General features: G+C 49.8%; 1 protein-coding gene across 1 annotated transcript; it reads left to right on the top strand.

The window, feature by feature from the left end:
* The first annotated feature begins 9232 nt into the window (after window positions 1–9232).
* On the top strand, window positions 9233–24311 carry LOC144487152 (zona pellucida sperm-binding protein 3-like). The gene is made up of 8 exons (XM_078205212.1): window positions 9233–9261; window positions 22734–22849; window positions 22932–23035; window positions 23127–23304; window positions 23392–23518; window positions 23599–23660; window positions 23768–23889; window positions 24175–24311. Exons 2-8 carry the CDS (start codon window positions 22734–22736, stop codon window positions 24309–24311), a joined length of 846 nt encoding a protein of 281 aa, XP_078061338.1. The 5' UTR covers window positions 9233–9261.
* Window positions 24312–24599: the final 288 nt, after the last annotated feature.

The raw sequence follows: 24599 nt of genomic DNA, 5'->3' as shown, positions 1-24599 counted from the left end.
CAATTTTATCCCTCACTATCCTTTTGCTCCTAACATACCTATAGAAGCTCTTTGGATTTTCCTTCACTCTGTCTGCCAAAGCAACCTCATGTCTTCTTTTAGCCCTCCTGATTTCCCTCTTAAGTAGCTTCTTGCACTTTTTATACTCCTCGAGCATCTGATCTGTTCCTTGCTGCCTGTACATTTCATACAACTCTCTCTTCCTCTTAATCAGTGTTACAATCTCCCTCGAGAACCAAGGTTCCTTATTCCTATTTACTTTGCCTTTAATCCTGACAGGAACATACAAACTCTGCACTCTCAAAAATTTCTCCTTTGAAGGCCTCCCACTTTCAATTAACATCCTTACCAGAGAACAGCCTGTGCCAATCCACACTTCCCAGATCCCTTCTCATTTCATCAAATTTGGTCTTTTTCCAGTTCAGAACTTCAACCCGAGGACCAGATCTATCCTTATCCACGATCAGGTTGAAACTAATGTAAAATGATGAGAGGCAGAGAGAGCAGACAGGAAGAAAGCTTTCCCCTTGGTGGAGGGATCAATGAGCAGGGGGCAGAGATTGAAGGGAAGGGGCAGGGGGTTTAGAGGGGATGTGAGGGAAAACTGTTTGACCCAGAGGGTGCTGGGAGTCTGGAACTCACTGCCTGAAAGGGTGGTGGAGGCAGAGACCCTCATAACATTTGAGAAGTATTTCGATGTGCCCTTATGGTGCCAAGGCAATGGGCCAAGTGCTGGGAAATGGGATTGGAGTAGTTAGGTGTCTTGACTTTGACTGGCACAGATGTGATGGGCCAAAGGGCCTTTTTCTGAACAGGAATTACTCATTGAAAGGAACCAGGTCTGGTCGGGTCTGTGGAGTGAGAAACAAAGAATCTTCCAGCTGGATGATCTTTGATCCGAGCTGGAAAAGTCAGAGATGTAACAGATGGGAAACAAGCGCAGAGGCGGAGGGAGGGGAGTGAGGGGACAAAGGGGAAGGACTGCGATAGGTTTGCTAATATACAGGCCTGTTTCAAAAACCGACAAGCCCTTAGCTACAGACCATTCGGGTTCTATTCAGTGGTGTGGAAGATTCTAGAAGTGATAATTTGTGACACAGACAGAGGTGGTGACCGACTCCTTCCCCCAGAGTTTGGGTAAAGTTTGGAAATCTCTCCCCACCCACCCGGGAGAGGCTGTGGGAGTTCACAGGCTGAAGGCTGTGAGAAGCTTTGTGAATGGACAGGGAGCCCAGGTGATGCGCGTTATCACACACGAGGCTTGAGATGCTCAGGAAATAAAGACTTTTATTTGCTGTAACAACGACGCTACTAATTATATACACGATCCCAGACTGAGGGGTCCCAGACAGAGCAGAGATCTTTATACCTCTCCCAGGAGGCGGAGCCCGACTGGGATGTACCACAATAACTATAATACAAGGTGTAACAGCCCAACCCTAACCCCAACAGCAACAAGTAGAACAACCCATCCCTAACCCCAACAGCAACATATATACATACTTGTAGTACTGGCCAGACCCTGGCTCAGTACTATCTAGTGGGAACCAACGATGGTTCACCACATTCACCCCTCCTTTGAAGACAAAGGCCGGCGGGGTACAAAAAAAACAGAATAATTTGTCATCAGTCTATAAGTTCAGACGGTCAGGGGGACCGCACCATCGTTGTGACCTCCTCAATACCGGCGGTGACACCGGAGTAGGCACTCGCGGTGGCGTTCTCCCCAAGGCGATGTCCAACTGTTCCTCCAAAGACTCACGGGCCGGTTGACCCTGAGGTGATGGTAATCCATGGAGTTCCGACACGCCCTGAAGTGGCGACCATCCTCTGGACTCAGGCAAGCTGTACATGGGAGTAAAAGGGTTAAGTAATGGTCCCGATGCTGCCCGCACCGTGTCCGGAGGGGAAACAAGAGTTATGGGGTTTGTAACAGGGGGTATGGGAGCGACAGGGGTTTCTACGTCCCCTGCTGGCGCCAGGTCTCGGATCGAGACCGTGTCCTCTCGCCCGTCAGGGGATGCCACATAGGCATATTGAGGGTTGGCGTGGAGGAGATGGACCTGTTCGACCAACGGGTCGGACTTGCGGGCCCTTACATGTCGCCGCAGGAGGACAGGTCCTGAGTACGTCAACCAAGACGGTAATGAGGTCCCAGAGGAAGACTTCTGAGGGAATGAAAACAGCCTCTCATGGGGAGTAGCGTTGGTTGCCGTACACAGGAGTGAGCGTATGGAATGGAGCGCATCAGGGAGCACCTCTTGCCAACAGGAGACTGGAAGGCTTTTTGACTTCAACGCCAGTAAGACAGCCTTCCAGACTGTAGCATTCTCACGTTCCACCTGTCCATTACCCCTAGGGTTGTAGCTCGTGGTTCTACTAGAGGCAATCCCGTATGAGAGCAGGTAGTGCCTCAAGTCATCGCTCATGAACGACGAGCCCCTGTCGCTGTGAATGTAGCTGGGGTACCCGAACAGGGTAAAAAGATCACGGAATGCCTTGATAACCGTGGCAGCGGATGTATCAGAGCAGGGAATAACAAAAGGGAATCTCGAGTACTCATCAATGATGTTGAGGAAGTACACATTCCGATCTGTTGAGGGAAGGGGGCCCTTAAAATCGACACTCGGTCTTTCGAAGGGACGAGTGGCCTTGACTAATTGTGCCCGGTCAGGTCGGTAAAAGTGCGGTTTGCATTCAGCGCAAAGCCGACAGCTTCTTGTTATGGACCTGACATCCTCCACCGAGTAGGGCAGATTGTGGGCTTTTATAAAGTGGTAGAGCCGAGTGACCCCAGGATGGCATAGGTCATTATGGAGAGCCTGTAAACGGTCCTCCTGTATACTGGCGCATGTTCCACGCGAGAGGGCATCCGAGTGCTCATTGAGTTTCCCTGGACGATACATGATGTCATAGTTATAGGTGGAGAGTTCAATTCTCCACCGCAAGATCTTGTCGTTCTTGATCTTGCCCCTCAGCGTGTTATTAAACATGAACGCCACGGACCGCTGGTCCGTGATCAGGGTGAACCGTTTTCCCGCCAAGTAATGGCGCCAGTGCCTGACGGCCTCCACAATGGCCTAGGCCTCCTTTTCCACCGCTGAATGCCTAATTTCGGGGCCTTGGAGGGTGCGGGAAAAAAAGGCGACGGGCCTGCCCACCTGGTTAAGTGTGGCGGCCAGGGCGAAATCAGATGCATCGCTCTCCACCTGAAAGGGGATGGACTCATCAACAGCATGCATCGTAGCTTTCACGATGTCGGCTTTTAGTTTATCAAAGGCAAATCGGGCCTCTGGTGTTAGGGGAAAAGAAGTGGACTTAATGAGCGGACGGGCTTTGTCCGCGTAATTGGGAACCCACTGTGCATAATAAGAGAAGAAGCCTAAGCATCTTCTCAGTGCTTTTGCACTAGTGGGCAGGGGAAGTTCAAATAGGGGACGCATACGGTCTGGATCAGGGCCAATGACCCCGTTTTCCACCACGTATCCGAGGATGGCTAAACGGCGCGTACGAAACACCCACTTCTCCCTGTTGTAGGTCAGGTTCAGGCGAGATGCAGTGCGTAGGAAATTCAGGAGATTTGTGTCGTGGTCCTGCTGGTCATGGCCGCAGATGGTGACGTTATCCAGGTACGGGAAGGTAGCCCGCAGCCCGTTCTGGTCCACCATTCGGTCCATAGCACGCTGGAAGACCGAGACCCCATTGGTGACACCAAAGGGAACCCTGAGAAAATGATACAAGCGACCATCCGCCTCAAAAGCCGTGTATTGTCGGTCCTCTGGGTGAATGGGGAGTTGGTGGTAGGCAGACTTGAGGTCTATGGTGGAGAACACCCGGTACTGTGCAATCTAATTGACCATGTCAGATATGCGCGGGAGGGGATACGCATCCAGCTGCGTGTATCTATTAATGGTCTGACTATAGTCAATGACCATCCGGGGTTTGTTCCCACTCTTGACCACCATGACCTGCGCTCTCCACGGACTAGCGCTAGGTTGTATGATCCTTTCCGTGAGAAGCCGCTGAACTTCAGATCGAATGAAGATCTGATCCTCAGCGCTGTAATGCCTACTCTTAGTCGCAATGGGCTTGCAGCCTGGCATAAGATTCTGGAACAGGGAGGGTGTGGTAATCTTCAGCGTCGAGAGGCTACAGGCCTCTCGCGCTGGGCAATTTGTGTTGGGCAATTTGGAGGCTGGTGTTCTCCCACTGAAAGCGAAGGGAGTGGCCCACCGTACTGTAGGGTTACACTCCTCAAGTGGACCATGAAGTTTAGTCCGAGAAGTATTGGCACGCAAAGGTGCGGCAACACCAGGAGCTTGAAACGCTCGTAAACTGTGCCTTGCACCGTTAAAGTTACCATGCAACTCCCTAGCACGGTGACAGACCGGGACCTTGATGCCATAGAAATTGTCTGTTTGACAGGTTGAATCCGGAGTCCACACCGCTTCACAGCGTCTGGGTGGATAAAACTCTCAGTGCTCCTGCTGTCAAACAGACAATAAATCAAGTGGTCATTTACCTGAATGTCCATCATAGACTTGTCAAGTCTATGAGGCTTGGCCTGGTCCAGGATGATCGACGCCACCGTTGGTTCAGGAGCGCCGCTGCAGGCGGCTGAGATTGACGAGGATGACCCCTGCTGGTCGTTCGCGGTCGGTGCCGACCAACATGGCCATTCCCATAGGTGGCACGTGGGTGATGGCGCCAAACTCAGTGACCCCTGGTGGTCACACCTCTCCGACTCCGTCGACCGTAATGGCGTCATCCTGGCCTCGCACGTGGACGAAACCCTCGACAATGCCGACGACAAAGAACCGGGCTCCGAGGAATCGCAGGCCGCACTGCTGTTCCGAGAAGCAGATTTAGATCGGCACACTTTCGAATAGTGCCCCTTCTTACCGCAGGCGGAGCACAACACAGCTTTAGCGGGACACCGTTGCCGAGTATGCTTCGCTCCCCCTCAGAAGTAACACCGCGGGCTGCCCGGAGCTGCTGCCGTCGTCTGGCCTGAGTGTGAGCACGCCATCACGCAGCATTTCCAACCAGAGGGACAAGGAGGGATCAGCGACTGCTCCTGCCACGTTGTCTCCACGTGGTCTTCAGGATACAATACTTGGCTTTTGGAGGCCGTCTCCAACATATCCGCTAGTTCTATTGCCAGGGTGAGGTCAAGATTACCTTTCTCCAGTAGTTTGAGTCGGATATAAGATGATCCGACTCCCGCCACAAACGCATCTCGAGCGAGGTCGTTCATATTCTGGTCTGCCGACACTGCTTTGCAGTTACAGCCCCTGGCTAGCTGTAGGAGCTCGTTCGCGTATTCCTCCGTCGTTTCGCCGGACTGCTGTCGTCGAGTGGCTAAGAGGTAACGAGCGTGTATTTCGTTGGGCGGTTTAATATAACGCTTCTTAAGAAGCTCGAGGGCCTTTGTGTAGTCGGTGGCCGCACAGATCGCGAGGTAGACAGTGTCGCTTATCCTCGCATGGAGGACCCGGAGTCTGTCATCATCTGTGGTGACCGCTGCGGAGGCTGCCAGGTAGTCCTCAAAACATTTCAACCAGTGGTTGAAGGTGTTAGAGGCGCCCACCGCACGTGTTCAGGCTTCAGTATCTGCTCCATACTCTCTATATCGTTTTTTTTTTTTCCGACGAGAGTTTATTTACAGCAAATAAAATTGATGCGCGTTATCACACACGAGGCTTGAGATGCTCAGGAAATAAAGGCTTTTATTTGCTGTAACAACGAAGCTACTAATTATATACACGATCCCAGACTGAGGCGTCCCAGACAGAGCAGAGACCATTATACCTCTCCCAGGAGGCGGAGCCCGACTGGGATGTACCACAATAACTATAATACAAGGTGTAACAGCCCAACCCTAACCCCAACAGCAACAAGTAGAACAACCCATCCCTAACCCTAACAGCAACATATATACATACTTGTAGTACTGGCCAGACCCTGGCTCAGTACTATCTAGTGGGAACCAACGATGGTTCACCACACCAGGTTCGTGTGGAGATGATTGAAAGTGGAGTTGGTGCAACATCAGATCTGGATTGGTCCTGTTGCCGGGGGAGCAGAATCGAGGGGCTGAATGGCCTCCTCCTGCTACTATTGTTCATGTTCTGATGGAGTAACATGAATCTTCACTTGTGCAAATGCATGTTTATTAAATGAATCCAGCTGATAAGAGAAGAACGCGCTGGACTGACTTGCTGCAGTTGTTGATGCTGTAACAGAAAGTATTGCTGAGAGGAATAGAGTTAACGTGGTTTCCCAAAAGGGAGTAAATAAAATCCTGCATCACTGAGACGGAGCAACATTAAAACTCCTGCACCAACCGGGAGAGGAACAATATTGATACCAAACTGGCAAACTCCCAACTAAGAGGGAGCCGGAATGAAAGGCTGTTTTCCAGGGTTGGAGTTGAGTTAATTTTAGAGGATTCCTGTGTTCGGTGTCAATACACAAACTCCTTCTGCTCCAATTAATGACAAAAGGTAATTAGCATTGGCACCAAACAAACCATAGCCATGCCTGGCCAGAGAGAATCTAACCAGCGCCCCTTGACTTTCAATGGCATAGCCATCACTGAACAGCCTAATGCTGGATTAAAATGGAGCAGAAACTGAACTGGATTAGCCATATAAATGCTGTGGCTACAAGAGCAGGTCCGAGGCTAGGAATGCTGCAGATAGTAACTCACTTCCTGACTCACAAAAGTTTGACCATCATCTGGAAAGCACAAGTCAGGAGTGTGATAGGAAGCTCTACACGTTCCTGGATGAGCGCAGCTCCGACAACACTCAAGATATTCGCCAGATTTCAGGACAAAGCAATCCGCTTGATTGGCACCCCATCCACAAACATCCACTCCCTCCACCACCCACACACAGTGGTAGCAGTGTGTACCATCGACAAGATGTACTCCTGCACTCCCTCAGACAGCACCTTCCAACACAGGACCACTGGACCACGATCATCGAGAGGGGAAAGGGCAGCAGGTGCTCGGAACCCCCACCACCTGGATATTTCCACCCCCCCGCTGTCTGCCCGCCTGCTGGCTGGCCCCCACTGCCCCTTGCCTGCTGCCCGCCCCGCCCTGCACCCCACCCCCATGCCCTGCCCCCTGCCCCCACCCCCGTCCCCCCTCCACCCCCCGCCCCCGCCTCCCAACGCAAACCACTCACCATCCTGACTGGGAAAGATATCCCGTTCCTCCGCTGTTGCTGGGTGACAATGTGGAACACCCACCTTAACAGCACAATGGGCGCACTAACAGCACATGGACTACAGTGGTTCCAGAACGCAGCTCACTGTCACCTTTACAACGATAATAAATCTTGGCCGAGTTAACAACACCCACGTTCCATGACAAAATTAAACCAAACACACCCACGCTTCGGTGTGCATGGCAAAATCTCAAATGTTGCGGAATTGACCAAACTCGGAAGCATTGTGACCTGTGGCGTATATTGTAGAATTTCAGCAGGACATCGGCAACTTGGTGGACTGGACGGACACCTGGCAGAAATAATTAAAATGCAAACAAGTGAGAAGTGATTTAGTGTGTGAAACTTCACTTCAGAAACCTCCTCACTGTCAGACAATTGCCCCAAAATATCCATTAGAACCCAGAATGAACAGTGAATCACAACTATTATCATATTGCATCAATCCTCAGGATTAGCAAAAAACAATTGATATTTATCAAAATATGGAAAATTGTACATTTAAAAAGCATAGGGACACACTGACACAGAGAGAGAGAGAGAGATGGACACCACAGCAATGTAGACTGATGTGATTTTAGATAGAGGAGCCATCTCTTGCTGATGTGACACTAAACATATCGATGTAAATTAGGAGTAACAAGAGAGAATCACAGAATCCTACAGTGCAGAAGGAGACCATTTGGCCCATCAAGCCTGCAACAACCACAATCCCTCACAGGCCCTATCCCCATAACCCCATGCATTTACCCGAGCTAGTCCCCCTGACACTAAGGGGAAATTTACCATGGCCAATCCACCTAACCTGCATATCTTTGGGCTGTGGGAGGAAACCCATGCAGTCACGGGGAGAATGTGCAAACTCCACACAGACAGTGACCCAAGGCTGGAATTGAACCCGAGTCCCTGGCACTGTAAGGCCGCAGTGCTAACCACTGTGCCACCGTGCCGACACTCATGTGGCCATTCAATCTCCCCACTTCCAGAGAACGGTGATGAAAGCTGATGAGTAGCGTGTGTGCATTCACATGTCCAAACATTCAAACAGTGGCCTGGCTTTAAGGAAATCTAATGGTCCTCTCATGTTTCAGAAATGAGCCAGACTCTCTCAGAGAAGCTGCTCTCACTTCATGTCCATGACCCCTGACCCCGGCTTTCAGCATTTCCACAGCTAACATCAGAATTATGGATAAGAATTCTGCTTTCCCTCCCTGCCCCGCTTCTCAAATTGAGGAATTCAGGATTTATACCTCAATGGTACGTACTGTTGGCAATGAATGCCGGGCGGCACGGTGGCACAGTGGTTAGCACTGCCGACTCCCAGCGACAGAGACCCAGGTTCGATTCCGGCCTTGGTGACTGACTGTGTAGAAATGTGAAATCTCCCCGTGTCTGTGTGGGTTTTCCCCGGGTCTCCAGGTTCCTCCCACACTGCAAAGATTTGGGGGTAAGGTGCATTGGCCATGCTAAATTACCTCTCAGTGTCAGGGGGACAAGCATGGTTGATACCTGGGGTTACAGAGATAGGATCTGGGTGGGATTGTTGTTGGAGCAGGCTGGATGGGCCGAATGGTCTGATTCTGCACTGTAGGGATTCTATGATTCAATAAATCTATCTGAAATTCCTACTCAACTTGCACACTGAGAGATCCTCCCAATAATTGTCTGTTTGATTTGTTGAATGCTTTCCCTTTCTGTCCAGGCAGTGTCTGCTGAGCTGCATTTTTGAAAATCTCAGCATGTTAGATGTGAAATATTGAAAGCATTGTGTTTGTTTATTCATTGTCAGTAATTTTAATCCCCAGAGAAACTCCTCCCTGTGGATTCCACTCCCACATAAATGTGAGGCTTCTTTCAACGCTCTCCCACACTGCCTCACTCGCCTCGAGTGCTGACTGGTTCACTCTCTGCTGCCAAAGTCGAAACATGCTTCGGGAATTCTCAATAACCATCCGTGTGCTATTCACAGTCTGGGAAGTGCAGAAGATATATTATCCCATCATCGCTGCTCTTGGCGTTCCCTGTAAGTGTCGCTGTTAACTCCATGCATCATGTTTCACTGTGGCATTTCTCCTCTGTACATCCAGATTCCTTTCACTCTCTCAGCTCATTGCTGGTCCTGGTAAGTAACACATGCTGAATTAGTGCTGTTGATGGTGAAGAAACATGAAGTATGAACTTATTGGAAAAGTTCCTGCTGGGCCGCATTTTAATCCAGATGCTCACAGACTCAGCTGATATTAGATAAACCCTCAATAAAATAACGAATGCTGTGTAAAAGTAATAATCATTGATCACTTAATCTCCAACAGTTATGTGCGCTCTTCCAGACAACCAGCAGTTATGGTAAACGTGTTGGATTGAGAGAGATTTTGTGAGTTAAATCGCAATTTGCCATGCTCAGTGTGTTCCATGTATCCGTCTCCAGGTGTCACACTGGAACACATCTGCCTAATTCTGTTTGTTACACAATCACCTCCTCACTTTGCCAGATGTCTCTTTCTGTTACTGAGTTGGCGTGGGCGTCTGTGTGTTCAGCATTTATTGTCCAATCGTTCTTGCTCTTGGGACGGTGCAGTAGAGGCACTTCTGCTGCTGTACTTTGTGATATAGGAACCCAAGCAATCCCAGACTCCACGGATTTTTACCCGGCAACCATGAAGGAACGGCAATATATTCCCAAGTCAGGACACGGAATAAAATTCTGATGCCTGCTTTACCAGAACACAGCAAGCTTTGATAGTTTAACACATCATTTGGACACAATGCCTGATGTAAAACTGCATGTTGCTATTAACTCAGATATGTTTTCAAGACTTTTTTTGCATTTCTAATTCTTTATTCTGCACACATTTTCAGATGTAGAGCAGCAATGTGACAGAATGGTGATAAATACGCAGACAAAGAGTTGAACATAGAATCCCGACAGTGCAGAAGGAGACCATCGAGTTTGCACCGACTCTCTGACAGAGCATCTTAGCCAGCCCCCTCCTTCTCCCCTTCACAACATTTAAGAAGCATTTAGAGGAACGCTGCAAACACCATTGCACACAACACGATGCAGGAAGTGCTGGAAAATGGGTCTGGAATTGTGCATGCATCATCACACAGGGCACTGCATCGAGAAGTAGCACATGTTTCACCTTACTGAGTTAGTGGAAAAGTGTAGCAAAATACTCTGTCATTTTTCACAGAGCAATTGGATAAGTTGTCCACGGATGTTGCCTCATGTGGAGGTTTCCATGTTCTTCTTCCAATAAGTAGAGACAACCCTGGTAATTATAGATCAGTGAGCCTCACTTCTGTTGTGGGCAAAGTTTTGGACAGGATTATAAGAGATAGGATTTATACTCATCTAGAAAGGAACAATTTGATTCGGGATAGTCAGCACGGTTTTGTGAAGGGTAGGTCGTGCCTCACAAACCTTCTTTGAGAAGGTGACCAAAGAGGTGGATGAGGGTAAAGCAGTTGATGTGGTGTATATGGATTTCAGTAAAGTGTTTGATAAGGTTCCCCATGGTAGGCTATTGCAGAAAATACAGAGGCATGGGATTGAGGGTGATTTTGCGGTTTGGATCAGGAATTGGCTAGCTGTAAGAAGACAGAGGGTGGTGGTTGATGGGAAATGTTCATCCTGGAGTTCAGTTACTAGTGGTGTACCGCAAGGATCTGTTTTGGGGCCACTACTGTTTGTCATTTTTGTAAATGACCTGGATAAGGGCGTAGAAGGATGGGTTAGTAAATAGCGGATGACACTAAAGTCGGTGGAGTTGCGGACAGTGCGGAAGGATGTTGCAGGTTACAGAGGGACATAGATAAGCTGCAGAGCTGGGCTGAGAGGTGGCAAATGGAACTTAATGCGGAAAAGCGTGAGGTGATTCAATTTGGAAGGAGTAACAAGAATACAGAGTACTGGGCTAATGGTAAGACACTTGGCAGTGTGGATGAGCAGAGAGATCTCGGTGTCCATGTGCATAGATCCCTGAAAGTTGGCACCCAGGTTGATAGGGTTGTTAAGAAGGCGTACGGTGTGTTAGCTTTTATTGGTAGAGGGATTGAGTTTCAGAGCCATGAGGTCATGTTGCAGCTGTACAAAACTCTGGTGCGGCCGCACTTGGAGTATTGCGTACAGTTCTGGTTGCTGCATTATAGGAAGGATGTGGAAGCATTGGAAAGGGTGCAGAGGAGATTTACCAGGAGGTTGCCTGGTATGGTGGGAAGGTCTTCTGAGGAAAGGCTGAGTGACTTGAGGTTGTTTCCGTTAGAGAGAAGAAGGTTAAGAAGTGACTTAATAGAGGCATACAAGATGATCAGAGGATTAGATAGGGTGGACAGTGAGAGCATTTTTCCTCAGATGGTGATGGCCAGCACGAGGGGACATAGCTTTAAATTGAGGGGTGATAGATATGGGACAGATGTCAGAGGTAGGCTCTTTACTCAGAGAGTAGTAAGAGCATGGAATGCCCTGCCTGCAACAGTCGTGGACTCGTCAATATTAAGGGCATTTAAAGGGTCATTGGATAAACATAAGGTTGATATTGGAATAGTGTAGGTTAGATGGGCTTTAGATTGGTTTCACAGGTCGGTGCAACATTGAGGGCCGAAGGGCCTGTAGTGCGCTGTAATGTTCCATGTTCTATGTTCTAATAATGCTAACTTTAATCTCCTCTGAACAATCCGCCTCGGCAAAGCTGTTCCCTGGACAAGCTCTGTCTCAATGGAGTGTGGTTGGGAAAGTTTGATGCCCCAGCGCTGAACTGGACTGTGAACCCGTATTGTTTCCACATTTGTGCACTTTCTTCTAACAATCGGTGAGCAGTGATCACACGAATATCCACGCCCCATATCTCCCTCCCAGGCAACCGCAGCCTGATATCTATTACAGTTAAAGCCCAATTCTGCACAGCTTTCAGTTCTTTCCAAGTTTGGGTGATTGTTGCTTTCACAAACAATAGCTTGTTATTTTCTACAAGATGGAGCAGCAATCCCCCATCTCAGGAATCACATTTCTCAAGGTTTGCAGCAGATTCTGAAAGACGTGCTGGTTAGGGTGCATTGGCCGTGCTAAATTCTCCCTCAGTGTACCCGAACAGGTGCCAAACTATGGCGACTAGGGGATTTTCACAGTAACTTCATTGCAGTGTAAATACAAGTGTATTTGTGACACTAATAAATACAATTTAACTTTAAAAACTTAGATTCTGTAACGATTAAAGACAGTTTGATCCTGTTCAGTTCTTCATTTCACAGTCCATTACTGCTTTTGCAAAGCCTGTCTCCAACAGGAGAAACTCTCTCAAAGAAAACACTCTAAATATATGGACTAATGAAAATTCTAATTTCAGACTGAACTCTCATTGAATACTGCTGCTTTTTCTTTTGCAAACTCCCTTACAGTGAACTTAGTGACGATTGTGATCCTATCTCAAGGACGATGTGGTCTCTCTAAATGTGTCGCTCGATACCTGGTGTCCATGGCAGCGGCAGATCTACTGGTTATTATAGTTGATGTGATACTCAGACAGATTCCCATTGCTTACGCCGCACACTTCCTTTTTGTATAGAACATTAAATTGTGTAATATACATGGCGTCCTGCTTTATGCAATAACTGACTGGTCAGTCTGGTACACAGTTGCTTTTACCTTTGATCGATTTGTGGCAATCTGTAGCCAGAAGCTGAAAGTAAAATATTGCACAGAGAGAACGGTGACTCCAGTTGTGGGAAGTGTGACGGTGCTGTTCTTATTGAAAAATACTTTCTGCTACTTGATTTTAACCAGTGAATATATACTGTTTAACGCGCCTTGGTTTTCTAACGTGTTAGACAGCTTTCTTCTTTCAAGGATATGGGGAGCAGTAGAAACAGTACATTATATTTTAACTCCATTTGTCCCTTTCTTGCTGATCCTGCTGCTCAATGCGCTGACTGTTAGACACATTCTGGTGTCGAGCGGGGCCCGGAGGAGACTCCGGCTCCACAGCAGTGGGAAGAATCCCAGTGATCCTGAAATCGAGAAGCGAAGAAAATCCATCATTTTACTCTTTGTCATCTCAGGAAATTTTATCTTGCTCTGGGTGATGTTTCTGGTGAATTCTATTTGCTTGCGAATGGCCATGATGCAAGATAATGCATCAATTAGCATTTCGGATGTCCTACAAGAAATCGGTTTCATGCTTCAGCTTTTGAGTTCTTGCACAAATACCTGCATTTATGCAGCAACTCAGAATAAATTCCGTAACGAATTGAAGTCTGTGCTGAAATATCCCATCACTCTCATCTTGAAATGTTGCTGGGGAAGCAAATAGAAATTAAAACATGTCCAGAGCAAAACATCCCGCCACCGATTGCTATTTCATTGTTAGCTTCAACAAATATGCAGCAATTTGACTTCATGCAAACAACTGGATAAATCATTCCAACCTTTAACATGTTAACAAAATAAGATAAACAAACAACTTTCCACCTGGATCAAATAATCTGCTTGTTCTTTCCATATTGTTATATTTTTTATTCATTTATGGGATGTGGGAGTTGCCGGCTGGACCCAGCGTTTATTGTCCATCCCTCACTGCCCCCCATTTCAGAGGGCATTTGAGAGTCACCCACACACAAAGAACAAACAAAGAACAAAGAACAGTACAGCACAGGAAACAGGCCCTTCGGCCCTCCAAGCCTGTGCCGCTCCTTGGTCCAACGAGACCAATCGTTTGTATCCCTCCATTCCCAGGCTGCTCATGTGACTATCCAGGTAAGTCTTAAACGATGTCAGCGTGCCTGCCTCCACCACCCTACTTGGCAGCGCATTCCAGGCCCCCACCACCCTCTGTGTAAAAAACGTCCCTCTGATGTCTGAGTTATACTTCGCCCCTCTCAGCTTGAGCCCGTGACCCCTCGTGATCGTCACCTCCGACCTGGGAAAAAGCTTCCCACTGTTCACCCTATCTATACCCCTCATAATCTTGTATACCTCTATTAGATCTCCCCTCATTCTCCGTCTTTCCAAGGAGAACAACCCCAGTCTACCCAATCTCTCCTCATAGCTAAGACCCTCCATACCAGGCAACATCCTGGTAAACCTTCTCTGCACTCTCTCCAATGCCTCCACGTCCTTCTGGTAGTGCGGCGACCAGAACTGGACGCAGTACTCCAAATGTGGCCTAACCAGCGTTCTATACAGCTGCATCATCAGACTCCAGCTTTTATACTCTATACCCCGTCCTATAAAGGCAAGCATACCATATGCCTTCTTCACCACCTTCTCCACCTGTGTTGCCACCTTCAAGGATTTGTGGACTTGCACACCTAGGTCCCTCTGTGTTTCTATACTCCTGATGACTCTGCCATTTATTGTATAACTCCTCCCTACATTATTTCTTCCAAAATGCATCACTTCGCATTTATCCGGATTAAATTCCATCTGCCACCTCTCCGCCCAATTTTCCAGCCTATCTATATCCTGCTGTATTGCCCGACAATGCTCTTCGCTATCCGCAATTCCAGCCATCTTCGTGTCATCCGCAAACTTGCTGATTACACCAGTTACACCTTCTTCCAAATCATTTATATATATCACAAATAGCAGAGGTCCTAGTACAGAGCCCTGCAGAACACCACTGGTCACAGACCTCCAGCCGGAAAAAGACCCTTCGACCACTACCCTCTGTCTCCTATGGCCAAGCCAGTTCGCCACCCATCTAGCCACTTCTCCTTGTATCCCATGAGCCTTAACCTTCTTAACCAACCTGCCATGTGGGACTTTGTCAAATGCCTTACTGAAATCCATATAGACGACATCCACGGCCCTTCCTTCATCAACCGTTTTTGTCACTTCCTCAAAAAACTCCACCAAATTTGTAAGGCACGACCTCCCTCTTACAAAACCATGCTGTCTGTCACACCTGTGGGTCTGGAGTCTCACGTAGGCCAGACCGGGTAAGGATGGCAGATTTCCTTCCCTAAAGGTCATTAGTGAACCAGATGGGTTTTTCCAACAATTGGCAATCATTTCATGGTCATTGTTAGACTTTTAATTCCAGATTTTTATTGAATTCAAATTTCACCAGCGGCCGTGGTGGGATTTGAACCTGGGTCTCTGGATTATAAATCTAGTGACGATACCATTGTGCCACCGCCTACCTCGGCATGTCCTTGTCGTAACATACCATGGAATAGACCCAGAGGTCTCAGCTAAAAACCATCCATGTGATAACTGAGCCACATTGAGGATTGGTGATTGTTGCATTGTGTCGATGCCATTTGTTCTCCAGATGGACAACTCCTCCAATGAATAGAGGGCAATCATTTCTTTTTGAATCAAGATTGACTTCACGGTATTGGCGATTGAAAAGTAACTTTATAATTTCACGCACACCCTGGGTGGGATTCTCCCAAACAGATTCTAAGAGCTGAATTTGTGTAAAAACTGGAGTAAATCCTGCTGCTTTTTTCAGGGGGAGTTTCAAAATGAATCTCCCGCACTCTGTGCATCACCAAGAGCCATAGCGCCAATCCCACTGAAAATCAGTGGACGGGGCCTATTCCCGCTGGAGAGGCCGGCAGCGTAGCACTGAGCGGGACACTGTGCCTGCTCCCATCATTCAGCGCCGAGATTGGCACATGTGCAATAGGCCCGCACTGCCGGCCTCCCGATCGCTGGCCAGCACGGCAACGCCACCCGCAATTGCTGGCCATGTGACCCCCCCTCCCCACCCCCCCCAACCCACCCGATTTCTGGCCTTCTGGACCCAGCCCTCCGGCCCAACCTACTCAATCGCTGGCCTTCCGGATGTGTCTGGGCCGGCCATGACCCAGACCCCACCACCCTCTCCCGCCCACCACACTCTCCTGGCCACCTCAATACTTCGATCTCCCCCCCTCCCCCCGACCCTCTGCAGTCTCGATCCCCCCACACTACCTGTTATCACGCTCCCAGCCCGGTCTTCCGATCGCATCCCTCCTCCGCAGCACCGAACCTCCCCAGCAGGACGACCCCTTCCCACTCCGATGGCCAGCCCCGTTCAGCCCTTCTCTCCCTCTGCTCGCGATCCCCATGCAGAGTGGCAGCGGAACCTCTCCATTTATCTGCCCCCCCCCACCCCCATGTGCCCTCTCCGTATGCGCCACCTCCCTCGGCCCCATACCCTTGGCACTGATCAATGTCCGGTGGGTTGTGCCAAGGTGAATCCTTGGCACATTGGGGGCGGTGTGTGGTGGATGGATGGTGGGTGGGTGGGGGGTTCAGGGGGTTGGGATGGGGGTGCGGATCATTGGATGGTGGCAGAGAGAGAGAAACGTTTTGTCCGATTATTCATCCCAGCTCCCCGGTGGAGGCCGTCCTCATGTGTGCGGAACTTGGCTATCAGTCTCTGCTCAGCGACTCTGCGTTGTCCTGTGTCGTGAAGGAGACCGCTTTCCCGAAGATCAGAGGCTGAATGACCGTGACTGCTGAAGTGCTCCCCCACAGGAAGCGAACAGTCTTGCCTGGTGGATTGTTGAGCGGTGTTCATTCATCCGTTGTCGTAGCGTCTGCATGGTCTCCCCAATGTACCATGCCTTGGGACATCCTTTCTTGCAGCGTATCAGGTAGACAATGTTGGCCGAGTTGCAAGAGTAGGTACCGTGTACCTGGTGGATCGTTTTCTCAAGTGAGATGATGGCATTCGTGTCGATGATCCGGCACGTCTTGCAGAGGTTACTGTGGCAGGGTTGTGTGGTGTCATGGTCACTGTTCTCCTGAAGGCTGGGTAGTTTGCTGCGGACAATGGTCTGTTTGAGGTTGTGCGATTGTTTGAAAGCAAGAAGTGGCCTTGGCGAGATGTTCGTCTTCATCAATGACATGTTGAAGGCTCCGGAGAAGATGTCGTAGCTTCTCCACTCCGGGGAAGTACTGGACGACTAAGGATACTCTGTCCACCGTGTCCCGTGTTTGTTTACTGAGGAGGTCGGTGCAGTTTTTCGCTGTGACGTGACACACGACAACGCAGAGTCACTGAGCAGAAACTGAGAGCCAAGTTCCGCACACTTGAGGACGGCCTCAACCGGGATCTTGGGTTCATGTCACATTATCTGTAACCCCCACAACTTGCCTTGGCTTGCAAAATCTCACTAACTGTCCTGTCTGGAGACAATACACATTGGGACTAGCTTAGTAGTAACAACTGGGCGGCATGGACAAGTTGTGCCAAAGGGCCTGTTTCCATGCTGTAAACCTCTATGACTCTATCTCTTTAACCTGTGTTTAACGCTCTCTCCACTCACATTGTCTGTACCTTTAAGACTTGATTACCTGTAAAGACTCACATTCCAACCATTATTTTGTAAATTGAGTTTGTGTCTGTATATGCCCTGTTTGTGAACAGAATTCCCACTTACCTGACAAAGGGGCAGCGCTCCGAAAGCGAGTAGGTTTTGCTACCAAATAAACCTGTTGGACTTTAACCTGGTGTTGTGAGACTTCTTACAGTGTTTACCCCAGTCCAACGCCGGCATCTCCACATCATCAAATGATAAAGGCAAGTGTCCCATATGCCTTTTTCACCACCCTACTAACATGCCCTTCCGCTTTCAGAGATCATTCCGATGGACAGTGGCAACCCGACACCATCCTTGGTGCCAAGCGTCACTTCAATGGGTTGCCACTGTCCATCAGTCAGAACATTGAATACAGGAGTTGGGACGTCTTGTTGAAGTTGTACAAGACATTGGTAAGGCCATACTTGGAACATTGTGTACAGTTCTGGTCACCCTATTATAGAAAGGATATTATTAAACTAGAAGGTGTGCAGAAAAGATTTACTAGGATGCTACCAGGACTTGATGGTTTGGGTGATAAGGAGAGGCTGGACAGACTGGAACATTTTTCTCTGGAGCGTAGGAGGCTGAGGGGGTGATCTTATAGAGGTCTATAAAATAATGAGAGGCACAGATCAGCGAGATAGTCAATATCTTTTCCACACTGTCTGTGTGGAGTTTGCACATTCTCCTCGTGTCTGCGTGGGTTTCCTCCGGGTGCTCCGGTTTCCTCCCACAGTCCAAAGATGTGCGGGTTAGGTTGATTGGCCAGGTTAAAAAAAAAAAAAATTGCCCCTTAGAGTCCTGGGATGCGTAGGTTAGGGGGGTTAGTGGGTAAAATATGTGGGGGTAGGGCCTGGGTGGGATTGTGGTCGGTGCAGACTCGATGGGCCGAATGGCCTCCTTCTGCACTGTAGGGTTTCTATGATTTCTATGAAAGGTAGGGGAGTCTAAAACTAGAGGGCATAGGTTTAAAGTGAGAGGGGAGAGATGAAAAAGTGTCCAGAGGGGCAATGTTTTCACACAGAGGGCGGTGAGTGTCTGGAACAAGCTGCCAGAGGTCGTAGTTGAGGCGGGTACAATTTTGTTTTTTAAAAAGCATTTAGATAGCTACATGGGTAAAATGGGTATAGAGGGATCTGGGCCAAATGCGGGCAATTGGGACTAGCTTAGGGGTTTAAAAAAAAAGGGCGGCATGGACAAGTTGGGCCGAACGGCCTGTTCCCATGCTGCAAACCTCTATGACTCTATGACCTGCACTGGCGGGGTGGGAAACCTTTGCAAAGCCGGGTGATTGGGTCCTGGGCTCGCTAAATAGATACTGAGCAGCTTCTGCATATTGTAATCAGCCTCACGTCCCGGTTGTTGGAATTATGTCACATTATCAGTAACCCCCACAGCATGCCTCCTGGACTTGCGGGTTATCCTGTCTGGAGACAATACACATCTCTTTAACCTGTGCTTAATGCTCCCTCCACCCACATTGTCTATATCTTTAAGATCTGGTTGGCTGTAGGGATTCGCATTCTAGCGTTCCGCTGTTCGGACGGAATTCCACACCGTCCCAAAGCCTATGCCCCCCCTCCCGGGTCAGGTGCCCCACAGCATGAGCCGCGTCACGGAAATATCCTCCGTGCCTTTTTCCACGTCACCGAGGCGTTTCCTGTACGGGCTGCTGCTGCACACCTTCCACTATCGCATCCTCACCTGTCGCCCGGATACACCTTGGCGGCCTTGTTGCCGCCGGGCGGTGGAGGTCCCCAGTACAGGTCCCTCTACGGAGGGATCTCCCCCAATTACATGGGGGACCTGGAGTGGAGGGTGATGCATGCAGCAGTTCCGCACAACCGTAGGATTCACTGGTTCACGGGCTCCAAAGACTGCCCCTTCTGTGGCCTTGTGCAGTCCATGGACCATGTCGACATTTTGTGTCTCAGGTTGCACTTCCATTTTGTTTTCCTGAAGAACCTTTTATTGATGTTTTGTTTGCACTTCAGTCCCACGCTCCTGGTCTCCGGGCACCTGGTGCGGAGAGGGGCGGGTCAGGGTGGCGACCTCCTCGTGAACCTGCTCCTGGGCCTGGCGAAATGCGCCATTTACAGGTCCAGGCAGCGGGCGATCGAGGGGGCCGTCCATCCTGACTGTCTGCCCCTCTACCGCGGCTATGTTCACGGCCAGGTGTCCACGAGCGCAGTTGACACCTTCCGCACCCATTGGTCACCGCAGGAGTTGGGGTGCTTTATCGATCCGAGTAATCACATTATGATTTGATGTTTTAAGTTTCCTTTGTATTTTGATTTTGTTCGGGCTGTTCCCCCTCCTTTTGGGGAGCTGCCCCTTTTACATTATCCCTGAGTTAATTTGAGTTGGTTTATTTGTTTGGCCCTAAAAGAGGCTCACTGTTTGGAACACGGTCGCCTCGCGACGCAGCTCTCCCTCGTCAGAGTAGCGCCTCTCATGCGAGAGCCGCTGCTCAGGAATCCGCTCCTGCAGCCGGATAACTTCAGGTGGCTGGCGGAGAGGGGGGCTGTGGACGCCGGGGTGACCAGGATTGGGGACGTGCTGGATGGCGGAGGAGCGGGCTGGATGAGCCCCCGTGTGCTGGCTGAGCGCGCGGAGGTGGCCGTCCGGCGCACGGCCAAAGCCATCCAACACCTTAAGACGGTTGTTCTCAGCCCCGAGTGCACACGCGGTCTCGAGGTGGCGCAGATGTGCGGTGGGATCCCACCTGAGCGTTCCCCTGCTCGGACGGAATTCCACATTGGCCCAAAGCCTATGCCGCCCCTCCCGGGTCAGGTGCCCCACAGCATGAGCCGCGTCACGGAAATGTCCTCCGTGCCTTTTTCTACCGCGCGGAGGTGTTTCCTGTACGGGCTGTTGCTGCACACCTTCCACTACCGCATCCTCGCCTTTCGCCCGGATACACCTTGGTGGGACTTGTTGCCGCCGGGCGGCGGAGGTCCCCAGTGGAGGTCCCTCTACAGAGGGATCTCCCCCAATTACGTCGGGGACCTGGGGTGGAGGGTGATGCATGCAGCAGTTCCGCACAACCGTAGGATTCACTGGTTCACGGGCTCCCAAGACTGCCCTTTCCGTGGCCTCGTGGAGTCCGTGGACCATGTCTACGTTCTGTGTTTTAGGCTGCACACCCTTTTTGGTTTCCTCAAACACCTTTTACTGATGTTTTGTTTGCACTTCAGTCCCACGCTCCTGATCTACGGGCACCTGGTGCGGAGAGGGGCGGGTCGGGATGCCGACCTCCTCGTGAACCTGCTCCTGGGCCTGGCGAGACGCGCCATCAATAGGTCCAGGCAGCGGGCGATCGACGGGGCCGTCCATCCCGACTGTCTGCCCCTCTACCGCGGCTACATTCGCGGCCAGGTGTCCCTGGAGAGGGAGCATGCGGTGTCCACGGGCGCGGTTGACGCCTTCCGCGACCGCTGGGCGCCGCAGGGGCTGGGGTGTATTATCGACCCCGATAATCACCTTTTGGTTTGACGTTTTAAGTTTCCTTTCGACTTTGATTTTGGTTCGGGCTGTTCCCCCCTTCCTTTTGGGGAGCCGCCCCTTTTACTTTGTCCCTAAGTTAATTTGAGTTCGTTTACTTGATTGGTGCCGAAAAAGCTACTTGATTGGTATCGAAACAAAAAAAAGAAATGCCTGAAAGAGGGAGGAGGGGGTGGGGGGGGGGGTGGGGTTGTGGGTGCTGGGTAATTGGTTCAATTGTTGTTATTGATTCTGGAATAATTGCTGTCAGCTGAGTGTGGGCTGTGTGTATAAAAGGTGTCGCTTGGTGCCTGAAGGGATGGTTCAGTTGTTTGGGATGATGGGGGATTTTGGAGTGAGGAGTTTCTTCCCAGTGCTGGTGTTAGTTGGAGCTGTTTGTTGCTCTGATACTTGGCAACAGTTTCCAGGCCACAGGTTTCCATGGATAATAGTCAAAGCCACCCCTAGGCCTCAGACATTCCCTCCTCCTGGGCCTCCCTTTGATTCCCATTTCTGAGGGTCAAGGTGTGTCTCCAGTGCAGAGTGTGAGGGTGCAGTGTGGAGAGGACAAGCTGCTGCTCAGGGTCCAGCTGGATTTATTTGGAACCAGGCACCTGGTTAAAGCTGCTGATCTGACCCTGGGGACAGCAGGTTGTCGGCCAACCAGGATCTACTCTCAGAACCACACTGTCCTCTTTGACTATGGACTCCATGAGTGTGGCAGCAGATTGCAGGTAATGTGAATCCTCAAACTCTGCCTCTGAGCTGGGGCTGTAGGTTGTTCCCCACTCTTCACTCCAACACTGGGTGAGATGTCATTGATATTGAGGAGATAGCTGTCTCCTGCTTTATAAACCCCAAACTAGCTTTCTATTCAGGATTGTACTTCACTTTCACTGGTCTGAGTCTCCAACCCCATTGTCTGGAAGCTTCTCTTTGCTTCCTCCAAGCTTTTCCTCTTGAGGATTTTCAGTTTGATTTCCCCTCATTCAGATCAACTCCACTGAGGGTTGGGTTTCAGTCCTGTTTAATCCAATTTTGGGATGAGTCTGAATGTAATGGGAATTGAGATGGATTGGACTAAAGAGGGACTCCACACTTCCCACTTTCCCAGTCATTGGAATAAATGGGGCCCTGATTACAAACTGTTTCCCGGCTCCAAATTACTGACAACTTGTGGCTCCTTTTCCTGTTAACTGAAGCTTTTATTGAATCACTTCCCTGTTAATTGATTCTGGTCTTGTGCTAAAGATCTCTCCTTGCAGCAAGGGCTGAGGTTGCATAGCAACACTGCTAACCAGATGAGGCCCTTCTGCCTGTTCCCCAGTCATTATGATCAGGACTGAGCTTCCCACAGCCTCCATGTTCCTGTCCTCACAACATGATTCCCTCAATGGCCAGAAATATATCCCTCTGTCCTGAATATCCTCAGTGAGTGACCATTTCCCAGCTCTCTGGGGCTGGAGAGAATTCCAAAGATTCATCAGCTGCTGAATGAAGAAATTCCTCATCACATAAATCCTAAATGACTGACCCCCTGCCCTGAGATGACCTCCCCGCTTACAGAATCTCCAGCTTGGGGGAAGCAGCCTCTTCACACTGACCCTGTCAATCCCCCTGAAGAATTGTTTTAATGGGATGAGTTCATTGTTAACCCCAGTGTAGAACATTCTCATTTCAGATCAGTTCTTCATTCCTTGAGCTGCTGTCTTTCAGATGACTGGAGATTTCCTGATCTACAGCACCCACCTGAGCCACAGCCCAGAGTATCATGGATCTGTTATTGTGAGAACCAATGGAGCGATCGTTCCCATTGAGTGTCATTATTTTAGGTGAGAATCTTTACTCGATTGTCAAGATCTCCAGCTGCTAGTGACCTCTGACCTTGTCCTAAAATGCCTGCACTCTTTCCAGGAAGGGCAATGTGAGCAGTAACCCCATCAAGCCCACCTGGATCCCATTCAGCTCCACCAGGTCTGGAGAAGGGCATCTGTCATTCTCACTGCGCCTAATGAATGGTATGTGATGGGTGGATGGGGAGTGATTTCCTGTCCTCATTCACTGGGAGTTACACCCACTGTCTCCAACCCTTGTCCTCTCGTCCTTCAGGTGACTGGCTTACAGAGCGCACTTCGACTGTCTACTACCTGGGTGAGCTCATTCACATTGAGGCCTCTGTTTCAATGAGCAACCACATGGCCCTGAAGCTCTACATTGACCGCTGTGTAGCTACATTGAGGCCAGACAAGGACTCCAGCCCGAGATACAGCATCATTGACTACAATGGGTAAGGAGCTCTCTGCTTTCTCCAGCTGCTCCCATCTCAATGGCTTCTCTGGATTCACTTCATGTCCTTTTTTCCATCTTTCTTCAGCTGCCTCCTGGACAGCAAAGCTGAGGACTCCTTTTCAACCTTTGTGTTGCCAGGAGACGAGCAGGAGCCGGACAAGCTCCGCTTTGACCTGGATGCCTTCCGTTTCTTTGGAGATGAGCGTTCCTTGGTAAGAGGAAGCTGATCATTGGGGTCTCCATGTTGGGAGGGAGTCACTAAATAACCACTTGTGTTGAATGTGTCCCTCAGATTTTCATCACCTGTCACCTGAAAGTTGTTCCAGTGGATCAGAGATTCCAGGAACAAAGCTTGTACTTTGCAGAAGTTGCAGAATGTGTAAGTTCCCCCTCTCTCCCTCAGGGATGTGTTTGTGTGGAGAAGTGATGCACAACCTGGTTGACTGATTTCTCTTGTTTAGCTGGGCCCCATTGGAGGAATCGAGCTTTGACATTTGTGCCTGTTGCCATGTGGGGAAATGTGGGGCCACAAGGGATTTGGGATTTGGATCCAGAGGAAGGAGAGATCTTGTAGCTGAAGCTGGTAGGACATTGATCCTCTAGATGTGGGAGCTTCCCCCTTTCCCCTCTCTAACTGGAATGGTTGATATTGCAGAGAGTGAAGCTGGATTGAAGTGGGAGGCTGAGGCCTCACTTGGACCCCTGCTCATTCTGGATACTGATGGGACCAACCTGGCAACAGCCTCCCTGAATGAGGCTGAGGGAAGGATACAGGAGAGGTCTCCAGGGGGTGAGTTGGCTGGCTGCTGGTTTCCATTTCCCCCTCAGTGTTAGCTTCAGTAACCATTGGTTTCTCATTGCTTTGTAGGTGTGGAGTCTGAGGTGGTCCTGATTGTGACCCTGACTGTGACAGCTGTCTCTCTGATCTCTGCTTCATTGATCACCTTGTTCCTGTACAGGAAACACAAACAAACTCTGTTCAACCAGTCATCAAATGATCAATAAAGACCTGTGCTTGTTTCCAGTGTCTGGGAGCTGATTGGTCAATGCATCCTCCATGTTAGTTCGATGGCTTCATTGAACTAATGGCTGGGGTGAGCCAATCCCAGCCCAGAACTGGGCCTGCTGAATGATTGGTTTACTGACGGTTGAGAGAGAAACACTAACTCTCTGGATTTGATGGGGCTGCTGCTGGTTTTCTGTCTGTTTCAGAGCCCAGTGTGGGGGAGGGGGTGTGATCAGGTCTGGGGATGTCCTTGTGGGGCTGAGCCTGGCTGCTGTGGCTGTTTCCTG

This window comes from Mustelus asterias, unplaced genomic scaffold, assembly GCF_964213995.1.
Source record: "Mustelus asterias unplaced genomic scaffold, sMusAst1.hap1.1 HAP1_SCAFFOLD_623, whole genome shotgun sequence".
Taxonomy (NCBI): domain Eukaryota; kingdom Metazoa; phylum Chordata; class Chondrichthyes; order Carcharhiniformes; family Triakidae; genus Mustelus; species Mustelus asterias.
This window is presented reverse-complemented; position numbering and strand designations above follow the sequence as displayed.

Coding starts and splice junctions, on each gene's coding strand:
- LOC144487152 (XM_078205212.1), top strand. CDS start 22,734: ATGACTGGAGATTTCCTGATCTACAGCACCCACCTGAGCCACAGCCCA. Junction 23,519..23,598: donor TTGGAGATGAGCGTTCCTTG/GTAAGAGGAAGC, acceptor TGTGTCCCTCAG/ATTTTCATCACCTGTCACCT. Junction 23,890..24,174: donor AGATCTTGTAGCTGAAGCTG/GTAGGACATTGA, acceptor ATTGCTTTGTAG/GTGTGGAGTCTGAGGTGGTC.